Here is an 18361-nt window from a genome sequence, read left to right as displayed (position 1 = left end):
AGAAATGTTGCGATGTTTAATGCCTAGCACATTTTTGGCTGATGAAGAGATAAGAGCTCCGTTTCCCCATATTGTGCTCCGACCACCCGAGAACTAAGCGAGTGCAGAAGTACTTCTCTTTCACTTTATGAACGTCCTATACCTTTATATTTGAAATCTCTATAGAGCAATTTTAATGCTGAGACTTGGTGGATACTAAAAAAAGCCAGTAAACTCGACTTTAAATTCAGAAACGTCCATTTTTACAATTGCAACTGGTAAGAAGGGGTTTTTATTTTTCAGTAGGTCTTGTTTATAAAATATTCAGGTTATTTAAGCAGTGTGTTTTGTATATTGATTCTAGTTATCAAAATACAACACTTTTTCCTTCAAAACTATCTCAATTGTTTTCTAAACTTTAAAATAAGTGTTTTAAATTTAATTTCATGTTGCTGTAAAAAATAAATGCAGTAACTTGTGGTTAGAGGTGGCAGAAATTGAAGTCTTGTTGCATTTAACTTAGGGAAGTGCCAAATGAAAAGGATTAAACTTTTTTTCCTATATTCTTTTTATATTATCATGGAAAACAAGCTATTGAAAACCACTTGCCTGCAACCATTCCAATCCTTGTTAGGGCAGGCATCAGAACCACGTTCTTCAATAAACTTTGAAGTATTTGTTCTTTTTGGAACGAAGGCAGGGAGCTTATGAAGCAGGAGGGAACTTTTACATAAAACATCTCTGTTAATGTGGGAGATTATGAATAAAGTATTTATAAATTTATAAATGGTAACTTCATTGAAATCCTTTGGTGAAAATCTTTAATTAAAATGACAGAGTAAGTAGTAGATGCTGGAAAATACTCTTGGAAATTTGGTATGTCTGTTTCATTCAAAAAATTATTTTTAGCTATTGTTAAAAAAATTTTATATGCCTTACTAAAACATTTTGTGGGAGTCAAGTACAATATGTAAGAGTGGCCTATTCATTTATTATGAAAGTTTCTATGTTTATTATATTGCAGCTCCTAAATTAGTTTTGACCCTTACAAGTAATTTATATACTTTTTTTCTTGCTGAGCTCTTTATCCCCTAAAAGTCGGTATTTGCATTATTTTTAATACTTAAGCATTTTGTAATTTTACATTTTTGACATGCAGGGAGAAAAAGCCAGTGTTGCACTCAGTATAGTTATGGTATAATTTTGGGAAACATATTATTTAATCAATTGTTTCATGTGGGTTTTTAATAAATCAACCAATGGGAAGTGCTTTTAAGGCGGCATTTTCTTTTTAAAGTGGCTTTTAGAGCTAACATATATTTGTTTTTAGGTCGTTACTTCTGAAACCTGTTTTTCAACTATTCAACTTAAGTTTGAGAACGAGAAGATTAAACATTAGGATAAATTCACACTGAAATAATTTCAGGTTTGATATTCAAAAAACATTGTTCTTATTCTATTTTAAATCAGAAATACTAGGCACCAAGTGAACTCTTCTGGGAGAGGAAGAAAAGAATAACTGAATCATCAATAGAACACGTCTAGTTTTTCAATTGGTCTACGTTTTCTAATGTCAAAACTTAAAATATCATGATGTTTTAGTACAGTCCTCCTTAGCAAGTGGCAAATTATGTGGGGATTATAGAGAAGTGGAAATCACAGAAAAACATTGTCCTGTTTTGAAAAATGTGTTTTAATTAGGCAAAAGCATCAGGACAAACCATTTTTAAAACAAACTCTCCAAAATTAGGTATTGAGACTGGCAAAGGAAGAAGCAAGGAAACAGTCAAAGAAAGATAAAATATTCAGAAGAAAGTCAAAACTATTTGCAATTACATGTTAAACTCGGGATTTTGCAGGTGAAAAAGATGTTGCTTAAATATATTTGTAAGCCTGTAGTAAGATTTCCACGTAGCAGTTTCAAAAGATTTAACTAGCTGCTTAAAATATGACAAAACTGAATTTTAACAAATGATATTAAAATCGTACAGCAAACCATTTAACTGACAAAATACAAGGCAGTGTGGGAGAGCCCTCCCCACATTCATTGCAGATTCTCAGCTCCCTCTGCCCGGTTTCCCTCCATCAGGCTAACGACCTCGTTCCTCCCGTAGAGCCGGGCCAAGTCGCAAGCGGTATCCCCCTTATGGTTCCGATGCCCCACTTTGCTGGCGGTGTGCTTCACAAGGAACTCCACCACCGAGAGGTGGCCTTCTTTGGCAGCCAAGTGCAAGGGCAGGTTCCCTTCATTATCCTCGAGGTTGACATCAGCTTGAAACTCCAGCAAAGTCTGTAAAGTGTCCAGGAAACCTGCTCTGGCTGCATCGTGAATGACAGCGAAACCAGTTCCGTCTCTCAAATTGGGATTAGCACCTCGAAGTAGTAGTCTCCTGGCAATCTCGGGATTTCCAAGTTTCATAACCTAGAAAAGAAGAAAAAAGCGTAGAATCCTTTAAGCACTCCTACTACAAGAATTTTTTCAAATATCCACCACTTCTATTTATGTAACCATTTTTGGTGAAGGAGTTCTTGGGGAAGACCCATATGATGGAGTTTGAAGGGCTCAATTGTAGGAAGGAAAGTACTAGTAGGTACAAGAAGAAAAAGCATAAAAATTGCGCTTCTACAGAGGGTGCCAGAAAAATGTATACACATTTTAAGATAACATTTCTTAACATATACATTTTTTTTTGTCACTCCCGGTATTATGGAATATCTTCAACGGCTGAAAAGTAGGGTAAGTTGATCAATAAAATAGAAATAGTCCAAAATGTATAAAATTCACTCACAACTCAGTTCTCTATCTCACTTGAAGAGTTGAGTAACTTCATGAATTTATTAAAATAAAAGAAATGGAATTTGAGATTTAAATAAGTCTCCTGTACTTGTTCATACTCATAAAATGTACCTAGGGTATTTATTTTGTAAAATCAAATGTGGGTAAAATTTATTTTCTAGCTAGCTACTGAAAAGAAATAAAGAGAGTTTCTTTAAATGCCTCTAAAGAAGTATTTCTACACATCAGACTCTATCACCTAGTGTAAAAACTATCTACTAAAAATCCAGACCTGATATTTTCTTAAATGATTAATTTTCACAAGTTCTCTCCCAATAGATATAGTGCCAAATTTACAAGTGATTTTTTAAAAAAATTTTTCTTTGCAAGTTATTTCATATTGGGTACTAGGTGTATTCAGTGCTTAGAAACCTTCACTTGTAATTTTAAAATGTTACTGATTATTAAGGTGTTAAATAAGCAACAGTGTTCTACGTGGCTTATGATATTGATTTCTCTAAAATTAAGTTCATGATATGCCGTTTATTAGATAGATGATAGTATGGCAACTATTCTTGAAAAGAATGAAAGTCATCCTACTATACTACTTACTGTTTCTTCAAGTCCTAACTAGCGTCCTGATTTTTCAAGTGAGCAAAAGAAAGTAAGATATTTAATGTGTATTTTGGGACACAGATAGCTTTGTCTGTGGTTTGAACCCATTTAATGAGTAAGTAAGTAAGATGGGAACTGGTGATCCCATCTTACTTTCTTTTGCAGTTATTATCAGGCATTTAGGAATAGCTATTTATAAACTGCCAACATTTTTAAAGTCAGAATGTGGTATTAAAATTTGCTGTCAACATACAAATAATTCTCAAGACAAAGATTTATCTACTGTTGTTTGAATATATTTCACTCTAATAAGAGGTTTCTATTAGGCTCTCATAATTATAAAATATCTTGTAGAGCAGCATGCAATTATATAACACATATAATTTAGTTGTGAAAAAAGATATAGTCTCATTAACATGACAGAAAATTTCAGCATTTGAACTGGTTTCATTTATATTTAGCTATACTCATAATAATGTAAATTTATAATAAATAGATTACATAATAGACACCCAAATATTTGTGAAATTAAATACAATTCATTGAAAAATATGTACAAAGTTTATCTCTTTTAAAATGTTTGTTTTTTAAAAAATCACAAATTAAATAATAAAATATATTTAGAATGAATAATATTTTATAAATGTACTCTATGTAGATGGCCAAGATATTAAGCGTCCCTGTTGATAAAACCCTGCTGGCTTTTAGTCCTTCCTTTGGGGCAGTGGTAAAAATGATACATAATTTATTTTTCAAGAACTTCTATGAAATATATTTTTTAATTATTAAAAATTAACACAATCTAATTTTCAATTGCCTCTAAAGATTTAGTCACATTTAAGGACTTGGACTGGGAAAAATAAAAGACAGACACCTTGGATCTTTGTAAAGTAAATGTACGATTAAGGCCTTTGATATTATCCTGACTGAGAAGCTTACACTAGGAAGGGGGGAAAAACTTTCACTCTTGAGTTAAATAAACATAAATGTAGAAAGAAATTTGCCATCTTTCACAGAGAATAATAGTAATATTAGAAATTGTTCTGAAAGAAAATTCTTTCTTTAGTTATGACATAACTTCAGAGTCAGGATTATACATACTGAAAATAAGCCTTGAGATTCCTGTTTTTGTGTGTGTTTTATTATATGTACTAGGACTAAGCCACAATAAGTGGGTGTTAGTATCTTGATAAATATGGTTAATATAAACAAGATTGCAGAATTGCATTTAAAATGTTTGTCAAAACTTTTTTTTCAGTGTTAATCTTCCAGTCTTCCTGTTCGTCAAAAGTCCTGTAAGATCTTATTCTGAGCAGGGTTAAGAGGTTCATTCTTTGTGAGATTTATACAATCTTTTAAGTTTTCAATAGGAAACTTTTTAATATATTAAATTTGTCGTATTGCGGTCATCACCAAACCTGTTAAAAACTAGTAGGTGAGAAAAGAAAACAATTCCTTTCCCCATTTAATCTACCTGAAATAAGATAAATTATTTAGTATCTACGCATTAGCTTCCTTAATACATAAAATTTTGCAAGGTCAGTGTATTCTGATTTAAAATGTACACACTGTATGGACTTCATCAGTTAAGAGTATATCTCTTGCCACTTAAATATCTAATTCTTGTAACTAAAACAAAGCACCCTAAAAACCCTCTCCCCAATGTTCAGTGCTTCAAGTGTGGCATTTCGGAATAAGAATAGCTCATAAGAATGTCATCAGAACTCTGATAAAGCAACTATTTGAGACTACTTTTCCATTTTTCTGTTCTAAGCCTTTCACCTAAGTTACATGATAACGTTCAGAGGAAAAAAATTATCAGGTACAATGCTTGGCACCTGGACATGTTTCATTTGTTGCTTGTAAATCTAATTACTGAAAATTAGAACATACCACGGCATGACCGCAGACACAAAAATACTACAAGCTGAACTCTGATTAGAAAATTCAACTTTTTATTCCTCCTCAATACTGAATGGGTGGATGGTATTACATTAACTGTGAAATGTACATCCTGTCCCCGTGCCCAGTCCACCCATTCCAAACGAGGAAAGGTCGTTTGTCAAAACTTGAAGCATTTGAAGGAAAAACAGCCTCGCCAGTAGTCAAGAAAATTAACGTTAAAGTCAATTATTGGAGCAAAGTAAGGAAACCACTAATAACAGTATATTTACTTCAAATAATCATAATAATGTGTTTACAGAGCTGTCTAACCGCCCCCCCCAAAAAAAACTCAGCACTGCTACGACTACTTTCAAATCCTTACAGTCACAAAAACATTCCAAAAATTAAGACCAAACCTGGAACCCACTTAATACAGAGGATGTTATTGGATTTGACGAGTTTGTTCAAAGTACGTCATTTTGGAGAGTTGGATCCACTTAAAAATATAAAATATGGCAACCAACTAGGTTTAAAAACAGTGAAATGTTGTACCCCTGAAAGCTTAAAAGCTGTTATTCTAGAAACCCGGGTCACGTAGGCAACACTGTTGACCTGTTTTCCCCACCTCTCTGGATACCAACCTGCAGCGCAGTCCTTCCAAATCCATTTTGTGCATTGACGTTTACATTATTTTGCAACAAACTAGTAAGTTGCTCTAGGTCCCCCCTGGCAGCTGCGGACGCCAACTCGTTCCCCCAAGGTTCGGCCATTCTTTAGGGTCCTGACGGTCGGGAAAAGATGAATTAGTTGTTTTTCTTTTTCCCCTTTCCTTTGCTCCTAACCAGGCTGCATGATGGCATCGGAGACTGACAGAAGGACTGGGATGGTTAATCTGGAGTAGAGCTTGGTAGTAAATACTAGTAAGACCTGCCTGCCAAAAGCCCGCCCCTCGATTCACACGTGATTATTCAGCAAAACTGAGCCATTGGAGAGGGGCTCCGCTCCTCGCTTTTTAGCTTAACCCCTATGAAGAATTCTGGTGATTCAACAGAGAGACACAGACACACTCATATTCCTGGTAAATTACTCTGGACGTAAAATGTAGGCAGAGCTGTCACGTACCTACACAACAGATCTCTGCGAGGAATGTGTGCGGAGACTTAAGGGACTAGATCAGGGCAGAAAATACCGCGGAAGGAAAGACATTTGGGGGAAAAGAAAAGGCGTTCACCCACCCTTGTTCACGGTGGCGACTTGAGCGGCGCGAGCCAGAACTGTAGGGGCAGGTCCTCCGAGAGGCTCGGTCTCCATCCGTCACGCCCGAAGGGGTAGTCCTGAGCCCTCCGCTGCAGAGAGAGCGCAGCTGTGGCTGGATGCTGACGTACTCCGGGGGGTTAAAGATGATCGCCAAAAGCAAACGGGAGTAGCAGTTCCGTGGCCCTCAAGTTACAGGTCTTAACGACTCCTCAGTGGCCTCCGCTTCTTGGGAGGAGCCTTTATTGGCGTCCCTGCCGAGCAGCGGACTAACGCCGCGCGGGAAGGCTCCGGAGCCCGCCCGCTGGGCTGCCGCAGCCCCACCGAGCCTCAGAGGCCGTGGGAGCCAGGCTCGGCGCGCGTCCTCGGAGACGGCCGGGCGCGCGGCGGGGCCCGGGCAAGCGGGTCATGCCGGCCCTACCGGGTCCCGGGACTCAGCAGCGTAACGAAAGGGAGAGCGATGCGGGAAGCGTCTATGTGGCCAGGGCTGCTGTGGCAGCACGCGGCAGCATCGCGGCTGCACCGGGCAGCCTACCGGTAACTTCCCGCCTACGACCGAGCGCGTTCAGACTTCCTACTGCAGACGCTCATTGGGCTGCCGCCGCCGTCTTTTCCTTCCTTTCCCGGTTTTCTGAGGGTCTCCGGAGATCAGGACAATCCTGGGAAGCGCAGGCCAAGCTCTGAGTAAGGGGAGTCACCACAATCCCAGGGCGCAGCCAGTCCCACAGCCCCTCTCGGCAAGAGCCCAGCAGCTTCGGCTCCCGGTGCCACTTCGCCAACGTCTCGCGGTCCCCAGGCCTGTGCCCCCAGCCTTTGCCGCCGACAGGGCAGAGGCTGCCAGCCAGCTGTGCCCTAGAGCGGAGCTGGATAGCACTGCTTCCTTCCGAGCCGCAGTACTCCCAGTGACAGTTTCTTTTGTAGCTGGTCCCCCCAAGTCGCTGGTCCCTGTTCCCTTCACCCCTACAGACACTTGAGCGTTGTCCCCCTTTCTGCTCTTTTCCTTCCCTCCCTCCTTTGCTTCTTTTTTTCGCTCAAACAATTGCTGCTTCTGTTGCCGCTGCAGAGACGGTGCCGGTTTCTTCTCCCTTTTCCGACCTCATCAGCTTTTTTTGAAAAGAAAAAAATTGAGCGCTTTTTGAGTTGAAAAACCCGCCCCCATTTTAACGGCAGAGTTTTAAGGAGGCTCGGCGGAGTTGCAGCGCCGCACGAGCGGGAAGGCCGGGCACCGCCCACGCCCCGCCCTCAGCCCGGGTGGCGCTCTAGCTCGCAGCCTCGCTCGCTCCGCCTCCCGCCCAGCGCCCTTTCTCCCGCCTCCTAGCTCCTGCCTCCCTCCCCGGGTCTCTCGCTTTGGCTCCCACCCGCGGCCTCCTCCCGCTAGCTGGCGGGATGCAGTCTGCTAAGCGAAACCCGGGGCTGCCCGGAGCCCGGCGAGGGCGGGCGTGAGAGGAAGAGGTTGTTAATTAAGACGGCCGCGGAGAGCCGCAGGGCCTTAGAGGCTGGGCGCCGCTGGCTGCTGGAAGGCGGAGAGCGATCCGGCCGCTGGGCTCCGCCGCCAGGCTCTCGAAGTTACCGCGGCCAGGCCTGCGCTGCCTCCTCCTCCTTTGGGGCTCGCGCTGTGTAAACTTGGCCTCCTTTCAGCTGGGCCCCGGCCTCGCACCTGCCAGATCAACGCCCAGGGCCGCGGTGGGCAGAGGTGGCGGTGGGGGTGGAGGGAGAAACCCGGACTGACAGCAAGAACAGTGCTCAGCAAAAGCAAAAGTCTTTTATAGAGTGATTTTTACGAATACTAAAGACATAGTATATAGGTAAGAAATCATGACGAACTCTGAAACCTTAATGTTCTAGGGACTAGAAACTGTTGAATATTCCATTTCTTAAGGGAGAAGAACAATTAACTTGAAAACAAAATTTAAAATACATGTTGGGAAGGATTTTCTATAAAGGCCATTTCTTTATTGCCAAAGCTCTCATTTTGACTACATAGATGGGGACTTGTTTTTTTTGGGGGGGAGGGGTGTCTGAATGTAAATCGTTTATTTCAATCATCTGAGACACCAGTTCTCTCTGTACTTTAACTTCCTCTTTTAGCTGTGTAAGAATAATTAACTACAGCTTTCTATATTTTTTGTTCTTGAAAATATCCAACATGGTTACATGATGCACCCAGTGGTCAAAATGAAACCAAGCAAAAAATGACAAGTGGTCTAATTAGTATCAGCCTCTAGCAAGCATATCCTCAAGCAACATCTGTACACAGCTCCTGAAGCATATTGGGAATATTAGCAACAGAAACATCTGGATAATCATCTAGTAACAGATTGGGAGGGAGAGTTGAAACTGGGAAGAATCTGGCTGTGTTTTCTTTAACTGAACTGTTGAGAAAAAAATACTCAGAGCTCTTTTCTTAGATAACTAAACTTGAAATGTGAATCAAGCGTAAACTACAGTACAAGAAATTAACTTCTCTATTTTCTTTTACATAGTTAGACATTTCAAATAGAACATTTAGATTCCATTTATACCAGAAAAAACACCATAAATAATGTAATTTACTTTTGATTATTCTGGGAACTTACTGTGTAACCTTTTAGCATGGCTGGAGGGTGTGATGGTATTATTGCCCTACTGGCTGATGAGAGATAACTGGCATTAGTCCAATTTATGAGAGTTGCTTTAAAGCACTTATGGTTTTTTGCTAAGAGAAGATATAGTACTAAGGAAGAATATTATATTGTACTCATTATAACATAGGTTATGTGTGGTATAATTTTCATGAAATAAAATACTTTTTGCTGAATAAGTAAGTAAATAAAATATATGGTAATTTAAGATGCATACAGAGCTGGATTAAGATTTTTGGAGGTACTAAGCACTGAAAATATTTTGATGTCTCACCACCTCACTTCATATGTAAATAAAATAAAAATAATACAAAACCAAAAAATAAGTGTAAAGAAGTCCACCAAGGATCTGATTTTTTCCATAATGACTACTTTTGGGCTTTTGCTGAAATATTAAATCCTTTAAGGGAATATTTTTGTTTTTTTACTCTGGTGTTGCTGGTGCCCTAAAGCATATATGCTTAGTCTGCTTATTGTATAAACCAGAGCTGGCAGAGGTTGCAGTCTTAGTTCAGAGAGCATAAGTAAGCGCTACAAAGTACCTCCAATGAAAATCTAATATTTATTGAGTGCGAGTGCACTGAAGTAGATTCAAAAGTGAGTATCTCTGCCCTCAATAGGCTTACATTCTAACATGGTACATAAGAAAGATTCACAGTTAAGCATCTATCATATTGAAAGTAGTGGTTTTTCTTTTAGCATAGTAATGATTTCTCTTTGAACACTGAAAATAGAGATTTTATATTTGGATTTAAAAACTAAGTGTCATGGACATTATTTTCCAGCAGTTTGTACTCATTTTAAAGGGCTTATAGACATATAATTTAATCAGATGATTTTGTGCTTTTCCCTCATTGACTTAAGTGTGCACAGTTTCTGAATGATTAACTTAGGGAAATATATATATGACATTTACAATTTCTTTACCTAGTTTCAAAGTCTTTCTCTTTGTTGTATTTATAGATCCAACAGAAGTGGACAACAGACTGGTACCCTCAGGAGACCTTTTTTTTTTATTTCTGAGATTCAACAGGCTTTTTCATGTAGGTATTACATCACTTAAAAAAGTCTTTTTGTAAGGTAAAAAAAAAGCCTAGTAAGCAACTCAAAAGCTTAAACATAACAACAATACTGAATACTTGTACAGCATGTCATGGTTATAAAATATCATGCACACATTATTTAATCTTGGCAACAACTCTTTGAGGTAAATATAATTATCCCCATTTTTCAGGTGAAGGAATGGAGGCTTGTAGAGATTGTGACTTAAATCCCGTAGGTAGTAGATATAGGATTTGAACTCAGATTTTAAGGTCCCAAATGTTATACCTTTTTCATTACTTAAATGTCCAGGATTAGGCACTAAATTCCTAAAGAACATTAAATCATTAAATGAAATATATGTGATAATTTAAGTGTGGATCTAACCCTGTAATAGCATTAATCTTCTCATGAATTATATTATAATCCAATAGTGTTGTTAAAAAGCTTGATTAACTTAACCAAAGGATCAACAAGTCATGTTGATATCATGTGCCCATGATGTGATGTGATGAGGACACATCATCTCTGGTAATCTTCCCCCAAATCCATAAACTTGGAGTAATTCAGATAAAACATCAGATAAACCCAAACTGAGGGACATTCTATAAAGTTCCTGACCACTATTCAAAAGTCAGGACTGGGGAAATGTCACAGATTGGAAGAGGCTAATGAAACATGATGACTAAATGTAATGTGGTATTCTGGGTTGGACCTGGAACAATAAAAGGACATTAATGTAAAAATCCAAATAGAGTCTCTAGAATATAATTAATAGTATTGTACTAATGTTAATTTCTTAGTTTTGATAGCTGTACCATAGGTATGTAAGATAGTAACATTACAGGAAGCTGGATAAATGGTAAACAGGAATATTCTGTACTATCTTTGCAACTATTCTATAAATCTAAAATTATTTCAAATAAAAATTTAGCCTAATAAGTACAAATAAACTTTATTATATATATTTGAGGGAAAGATGAAATAAAAGTTCCCTTTAAAAGGATAATGATAAGATCAAAGAACATGGAGATTCTAGAAAAAAAATCTATGCAGTGTTTGAATTAGGCTGAGCTCCATGAGTTAATGCAGTAGACCAACTATGAGAATGGATAGATTAAAATTATTTTTCTTTGCTCATGCTAATGTACAGAGAATCACTCTATATTTTTATTCCAAGTTTGTGACACTTAAAGGAAATTGCTTCTCTTAAGGAAGGAATTCCGGGGAAATGAAAAGTGATTCCCCCTCTCTTAATTCTGTATTTATTTTTCTTTCATTCCTTTTCCTGTAGTGGACAATTACTCTGGATGCTGGGTATTCAACCATGAAGAGTTAGGTCATAGGGAAGAATCAGTCTCTTCAGGAACTGTACAAACTTTGCAGCATGGAAGGTGACTTGCAGGGAGGCAACAGGGCAAGTGGAAAGAGCACTAGTTTTGACTTAGTCTTGTCACTTTGTAGCATGACTTGGGGCAGATTCTGAACCTTTCAGAGCAGTTTTTTTATTCTGTAAAATGGTTGTTATAAGAATTAAATAAGATAAGGTGTGTAAAGTACCTGTACATTCTAAACATTCAATAAAATTTAATAAACTCAAAAGTTTGGGTTTTTATTATGTATCCAAAACTTCTCTATAGATGAACTATGGTGACTATAAAACACATGAAATGGCTTATAATCTCAAGGAACTTCCAACCTTTGGGGATAGATTAAAAAATGCATAGATGAAACAATTAGAGAAAAAACTTACAGATTTTTATCAGAGCATTAAATTATGTTGTAAAGATAGTAAAAGCAATGATTAGAAAGGAGAAGAATCCTGTTGGCTTAAGTTTTATGAAAGAGGTGCTGAGAAAAGCATTTTGGAATTGGTATACAGAGTAATAGCAGTTAATACGTTTGGAGAGCTTTAAGGTTTCTGAAGAGATTTCACAAGCATTATATCACTCAGTAGTCACAATTACTCTATAAGTTTTATAAGCTCCATTTTAGAGATAAGAAATTGAGACTCAGAAGTTTTTTGTTAAGGAGCAGAGGTAGAACTCAAGCCTAGTAAATGCTGACTATGAACTATAGGCTCGTTTTGTAAAAATATCTATGGTTTTCATGCATTTACATAACTGTTTTCTCATCACTTTATATAGTCATGTCAGACGCTAAAGTCAGAGAGACTAAGTGACCCATATAAGTTCCCCCAGATAATTAGTTGGGAAAGCAGTACTAGAACCCATATGCCTGAATGTCTAGGGTATTCTTCCCATCTTTCTCTATTACCACATTGTTTTAATTTCCAGATGGAAAGAAGGGAGGGAGAAGGGCAGCAGCACTGGATTTGAATGGGCTTTTTTCTTTTTTCCTCTCTCTGTGTTATCAGAAAAAAAAACCCTAAACTTTTCAAGGCTGCATTAATCCTGGCTATGTAAGTGGAGAAAATTACTGTGTTTCCCTGAAAATAAGACGTAACTGGAAAATAAGCCCTAGCATGATTTTTCAGGATGACATCCCCTGAACATAAGCCCTAATGCGTCTTTTGGAGCAAAAAGCAATATAAGATCCGGTCTTATTTTCGGGGAAACACAGTCTTCACCTGCCCTGTGCTGAGAGTGATGTATGTGAATGGGGCAACTCAATTGCCACACTTAAATTTCTGGTGCTGTGTTTCACCTCATGACTCACATTTGTGCCCTATTTTGAAATTACTTTCTTAGGGATGGTAATTAAACAAGACACTTCAATTCATGTGACTATGGAGGGTTCTATTCCTTATCTAATTAATTCTGGTCTAACTACAGATTATCACATGAGAGTTGTAGGCCAGACTATTTTCACATAAAGAAAACACACAGAATAAACCTAGGTCTTTAGAATACCATAGTGTTCTTCTCTGTGTTCAGGAATACAAAGACTCAGACCTTGATTTTATGTGGTAATTTCACTAGTCTGTATTTTAACTCTGCAGCACAAAATCAGCAACCTTACTTCACACTTTCAGGATTTTATATACTTTCCAAAGCAAGTCAATGCTCTATTATAGTTCAGAAGACGATATTTTCTCAAGTCAAAGTTGAACATTTTCCACTGTCACTCTTCCTCCAGCCAGAATGACAATTACACATTGTCACACTTCATTGTACACAGTATTTGGCTATTCCTGGCTCAAAGCCTGTCAATTTCTGACGGTAAATTGAAACTTTAAGCAAGTGCGTAATTTCTTCACTTATCAAAGTACTTTAAATATTTTGGACTTAAGTTTTCCCTGTTTGTAAGATATTGTCTCTGATTTATAAAATAAATGTGCTGCAGGAATAGAAAGGTTTGTATTTCTCATAACTAAAAAACAAAACAAAAAAGCTCATCTTTTTCTTGGAGTCGATATTCTCACATTTTTGAGCTTGCGTGTCTCCCCTACGTCTACCATGGAAGTCTGGTTACCTCTAGAGTTACTGAGAGTCTGAGTATGCAGGCGTAAGGGGGTTTGGGATTAAGTGTGACAGTGTGTAAACTGATTTTGACAGTGAAGTTGAGCGTAAAAGGCTGTATATGAAGTCGTATTTTGGTGAAACTTTGTTAGAGAAAATGTACATTTATGAAATGCTGTTTGTTAGACGGGTTGTCAGTGTGCTGAGTTGGTTTGTGATGCTTGACGTGAATACGTGTGACTATGTAACCACGTAGAGCGGAGAATCTGATCTCGGTCCCAGCCAGGGGGAGGCAGTATCCCGAGGCCTTTGCTTAATTACAAACCGGAAAAACCTGTTGCGGGAGTTCAAGCTCCCGCACTAGCAGGCTGGCGTCTCCGCGGGTGTGCGCGGATCCCCGCGGGGTAGTCGCGCGCCCAGTGCTTGACAGAAGGGCAGTCACGTGGTAGCCGCAAAGCGGCGCTTTGCGACCTCGATGACAGGCAAAATGTGCGACAGCCGCGGTGCTAGCCAACCAGGGGCGGAGGCGGCGGCCAGGGAGGAAGAGGAGGAGGCGGAGGCGGCCGTGGCGTTCGCCCGCCTGCTGGTTCGCTCGGTTTCCCCGCCCCCGCCGGTCTCGCTGCGGCTGAAGGGAGCCGGGTGCGCGCTGTCGCAACCTGCCCTCATCCTGGCCGGCGACAGTAAGACCCGACCCGCATCCAGACCAACCTCCCTGTCGGGGCGGCTGTGGCTCGGGCTCCGCGGGGCGCAGGCGGGCGGCCCGGGCGCCTGAAGGTTACCGAGTGCATGAGCTCCTAGCGTCCCGCGCTGCCCCGCCCGCTAGCCCGCCGGCCCGCCCGCCGGCTCGCCCGCCAGCCCCTCGGCGCCCGGCGGCGGCTGCGGCGGCGACGGCCGCAGGAGGCGCCGTCTCCCTCCCAGGTGCGCTCTTCGCTCCCGGGGCCGCGGAACTCGGCGGCCGCCATGGCGTCCAACATGGACCGGGAGATGATTCTGGCGGATTTTCAGGTGAAGTGTGTGGCCCTGTCCCCCTCCCACCTCCAACCTCGTGGGTTCCCGGTGACAGAAGGGTGGCCTCTTCCCAACGTTTGTTTGAGCTCTACAGTAGTGGGTGGTTTGGATGTGTATGGTGTGTGTGTGTGTACGTATGTGTGTATGTGTGTGGTGAGCCATGGGAGAACATGTAATTCATATGCTATGTTGGGTGTGTGTAGAATGTGTTAACGTACGGCTTGAATGGGATTTGTAGGGTAAAGGGCTGTTATGGTATTTGGGTTATCACGAGTGTGGACTGTGTAGTGTTTCCTGTATTCTACGGAGAATATGTAGAATTTGGGAGTATTGGGAGTATTAAGTGTGGGGCTTTTAAGTATGGGGTGTTTGGGGTCAGGAGTTTTGGGTTGTTCCATGAGAAGAGTGTGTTGTATGGAGTGTGGTCTTGTGGGTGTGTTGTATTAAGGGGAGAGTAAAAAAGTGATGCGGAGGAGGTGGGAAGGGTAGCTGGGCATCCTGGTCGTTTTCAAGAAGAAATAAACATTTGAGACTTTGGTGGCTTGTTGGAATCTTTGGAAGGTAGGAAGATAAGGAAGAGGCAAATAGATTATATACATATGGTTATACCAAAATGTCTTTGCAGTCAGTTCATAAGCTTAATAAATTATCAATTCATATTTGCACATTCCCCTCCCTCACAGATTTGAATTATTTGGTTGATGTCCTTTCTCCAGGAATAATTTAAAAAATAAGCAAAGGTTATCCCCTTACTGAACTAAACTATAGTGACACTGGCAAGTAAGTATCTTAGGGAGGCCCTTTGAAAGTAGAGCTGTATGCATCATGAAAGACTTGAAGTTAGAAGGAATATTCTGTGAAGACCACCTTTGCCTTTTGATGTTTGGTGAAGAAAATGTTGTAGTGAGGTATTTTTAACCATTCATTTTGGCATTAACCTAGAAGTTACTGTTATGTACAGGGTGACTTTTCCCTTTTCCTTTAATGCTGTCATCATTGCACATGGTCTAACAGTAGCATAGTAGGGAATACTTTTCCTTACTGAGATTTTGTTGGGCTATTCTTCTCCCTCTTTCTCTGATTTTTAAATTTTATTTATTATTTTCAGGTGTACAAAGCAATGTAATAGCTAAACATTTACACCCCTCACAAATTGATGACCCCCCCCAATCTACTACCCCTGTGATGTATACAGCTGTTACAATACCATTGACTATATTCCCTATGCTGTACTTTACATCCCATTTATGTATATGGGATATATATATATATTTATATATATAAATATTTAATATATATGTTATATATTTATTTGTATATATATAAATATATATATATAAATATATATATTTAATTATAGTTGATAGTCAATATTATTCTACCTCAGCTTCAGGTGTATAGCACAGTGGTCAGGCATCTACACAGTCTATGAAGTGATCTCCTGAATAAGTCCAGTGTCCACCTGGCACCCTACATAATCTATACAACATTATTGGGTATATTCCCCATACTGTATTTCATATCCCCGTGACTATAGTGTGATTACCAATCTGTATATTCTAATCCCTTCACCTTCTCCCCTATCCCCACCCCCCTCTTCTTTTTTATACAATTTAATATTCTAATGGCCATTTCCAGAGTTTGTTCTTTTGATTACGCAGGGGTATCTGACATATTTGGAATATACATGTATCTGTATTTGATTATACAGTAACTCTCAAACTCAGACAGAAAGCAGTGCTCTGAAAATAAAAGTTGACCACCAGATTTTGGTATTTTGTATTATTAGGATTGGCCTGAGATTATTATTTTGCCTGCCTTAATCTTTCTATCATCATCATCATCATCTTTTTTTTTCCATATTCTCCAATTCAATTGTTTATCTAATGTGGAATGTGGTCATTTGAAAAAGGACCGTATAGTTCCGGGAGTAGTTTTATCCTGTGATAAAATTGTTATGTTCTGGTAGGAATGGCTTTAGACAACAACAAAATAATTTTAGTTTACCTCATTAAAAGCGTTAAGATAATCATAACTTTGTTTTGATTTCACCAAACTTTGCTTCCTCTAATAAGTTGTAGCTGCTTGCTCTCTTCTTATTTGTGACAATTATTATGCTTTTTATGAACCTTGTATTGGCCAAGGACAGGAAATTTAGGATTCTTGTACTCAGAGGCAAAGTAAGATTTTCTGACAAGCATTTGGGACTTAATTTTGATCACATTAATACAGTCTAGTAAGTTTTCTCTTCAAACCAGTGGCAATGCTGTGAACAATTACTTACAAAACGGAAAAGAGCTTATGCATCTGCAATGAACAATTGTTTGTTGAATGGTGAGAGTTAATTTCATACTGTTAAATAGGTAAGAGAACATTACTGGTAAAATAAAAAGTTACTTGGAAAACTACACATCTTATTAAGCACATTGGCCTTTTTTTGTGTGTTTAGGAACCTTGTTACAAATGATAATTCCAGATCAGTTTGCTCTTGTGTACTTTGATTTAAAATTGATGATTCTTTCGATTTTTTTATATTATGCAAGATTTTTATAGGATTAACTTAAAAAAATTAGCATACTAGTTATCAGAAACCAGATAATTTATATTAAAGATTGCAGCTAAAGACTTGGAATGAATGTACTTGGATGATACTCGTTTCTTCTATAACTGGGCAAATCAGTTTCCCCACTCAAAAGTGAAGACAGTAAAATTATATTCTTTTGACTTCATATGATTGTGAAACTTAATAGTAGCTTTGAGAGCTTAGTTTTGCCTTTGTAGGTAGGGACATGATTTTTAAATATGATTAGATTTTAAAAATAAGTTTCAGATTTTGATTATTCCTGGATAATAGGTTCTTATAATTCAATGTCTAAATATGGAAAAGTTGTGGAGAAGGAGTTTTTTTATTTAACTATTTCAGCTCAATAGAAAAAGGAATTCAGTTAAAATCAATGGAGGAGTGGATAACAAACATATGAAGTAAATAGAACATAATCTTACTATGTTCATGTTTGAGCGGGGAAATTGATTTGCTCAGTTATGAAGAAACCGGTATCATTCAAGTATCCACATTCCAAGTCTTGAGCTATAATTATATACACCATATGTGTGTGTGTGTGTGTGTGTGTGTGTGTGTGTGTGTGTATAAATAAAACCTGGTTTCTTATAACTGGATAAACAGTGGATGGAAGATTACAGCTCAGACTTAATGGGATAGGTTTGGGACTTTGTAGATGAGTGAACTCATTACAGAGCAAATATATTCCAAATTGTCCTCTAGAAGATTTTTCCTCCAAACAAAAACAGGTCCCAGTTAAAACAAAATTTAAATTGTGTTGAAATACACCTAACATAAAATTAGTTATAAAAATAACCATTTTTAAGTGTTCTGTTCAGTGGCATTAAGTATATTCACTTTGTGTAAACATCACCACCATCAATTTCCAGAATTCTTTTTATCTTTTAAAACTGTGACTCTGTACCCATTAAACAAGAACTTCCCATTCTTATTTCTCCCCAGCCCCTGGCAACCTCCATTCTACTTTGTCTCTATGAATGTGAACACTTGTTACCTCATATAAGTGGAATCATATAATATTGTCATTTTGTGATTGGCTTATTTCACTTACTGTGTTTCCCTGAAAATAAGACCTGGTCTTATATTAGTTTTTGTTCCAAAAGACGCATTAGGGCTTATGTTCTGGGGATGTCATCCTGAAAAATCATGCTAGGGCTTATTTTCCGTTAGGTCTTATTTT

General features: G+C 38.7%; 2 protein-coding genes across 4 annotated transcripts in view; one reads left to right on the top strand and one right to left on the bottom strand.

The window, feature by feature from the left end:
- Positions 1-1648: 1648 nt before the first annotated feature.
- CDKN2C (cyclin dependent kinase inhibitor 2C) lies at positions 1649-7739 on the bottom strand. Of its 2 annotated transcripts, XM_019742897.3 has the most exons (3): positions 6490-7739; positions 5896-6035; positions 1649-2401 (listed from the first exon to the last, which is right to left on the bottom strand). In XM_019742897.3, the coding sequence occupies exons 2-3, from the start codon at positions 6022-6024 to the stop codon at positions 2024-2026; spliced, it is 507 nt and encodes a 168-aa protein (XP_019598456.1). In that variant the 5' UTR covers positions 6025-6035; positions 6490-7739; the 3' UTR covers positions 1649-2023. The 2 variants fall into 2 exon arrangements, with proteins under 2 accessions (XP_019598456.1, XP_019598457.1); XM_019742898.3 differs by lacking the exon at positions 6490-7739 and having other exon boundaries at positions 5896-6158.
- A 94-nt stretch (positions 7740-7833) lies between these two features.
- The window catches only part of FAF1 (Fas associated factor 1), a 394833-nt gene continuing 384305 nt past the window's right edge, over positions 7834-18361 (top strand). The window contains exons 1-2 of one of the 2 annotated variants that reach the window (XM_074334706.2): positions 7834-8313; positions 10093-10172. Coding sequence is in view for 1 of the 2 variants with exons in the window: in XM_074334705.2 (XP_074190806.1) it covers positions 14553-14597 (45 nt within the window). In the remaining variant the exon portion in view is untranslated. Of the gene's footprint in view, positions 8314-10092; positions 10173-14104; positions 14598-18361 lie in introns of those variants that run through there. The other variant, XM_074334705.2, reaches the window with a different exon arrangement.

The sequence above is a fragment of the Rhinolophus sinicus genome, chromosome 14 (assembly GCF_057876585.1).
Source record: "Rhinolophus sinicus isolate RSI-liver-muscle chromosome 14, RSI-T2T, whole genome shotgun sequence".
Taxonomy (NCBI): Eukaryota; Metazoa; Chordata; class Mammalia; order Chiroptera; family Rhinolophidae; genus Rhinolophus; species Rhinolophus sinicus.
This window is presented reverse-complemented; position numbering and strand designations above follow the sequence as displayed.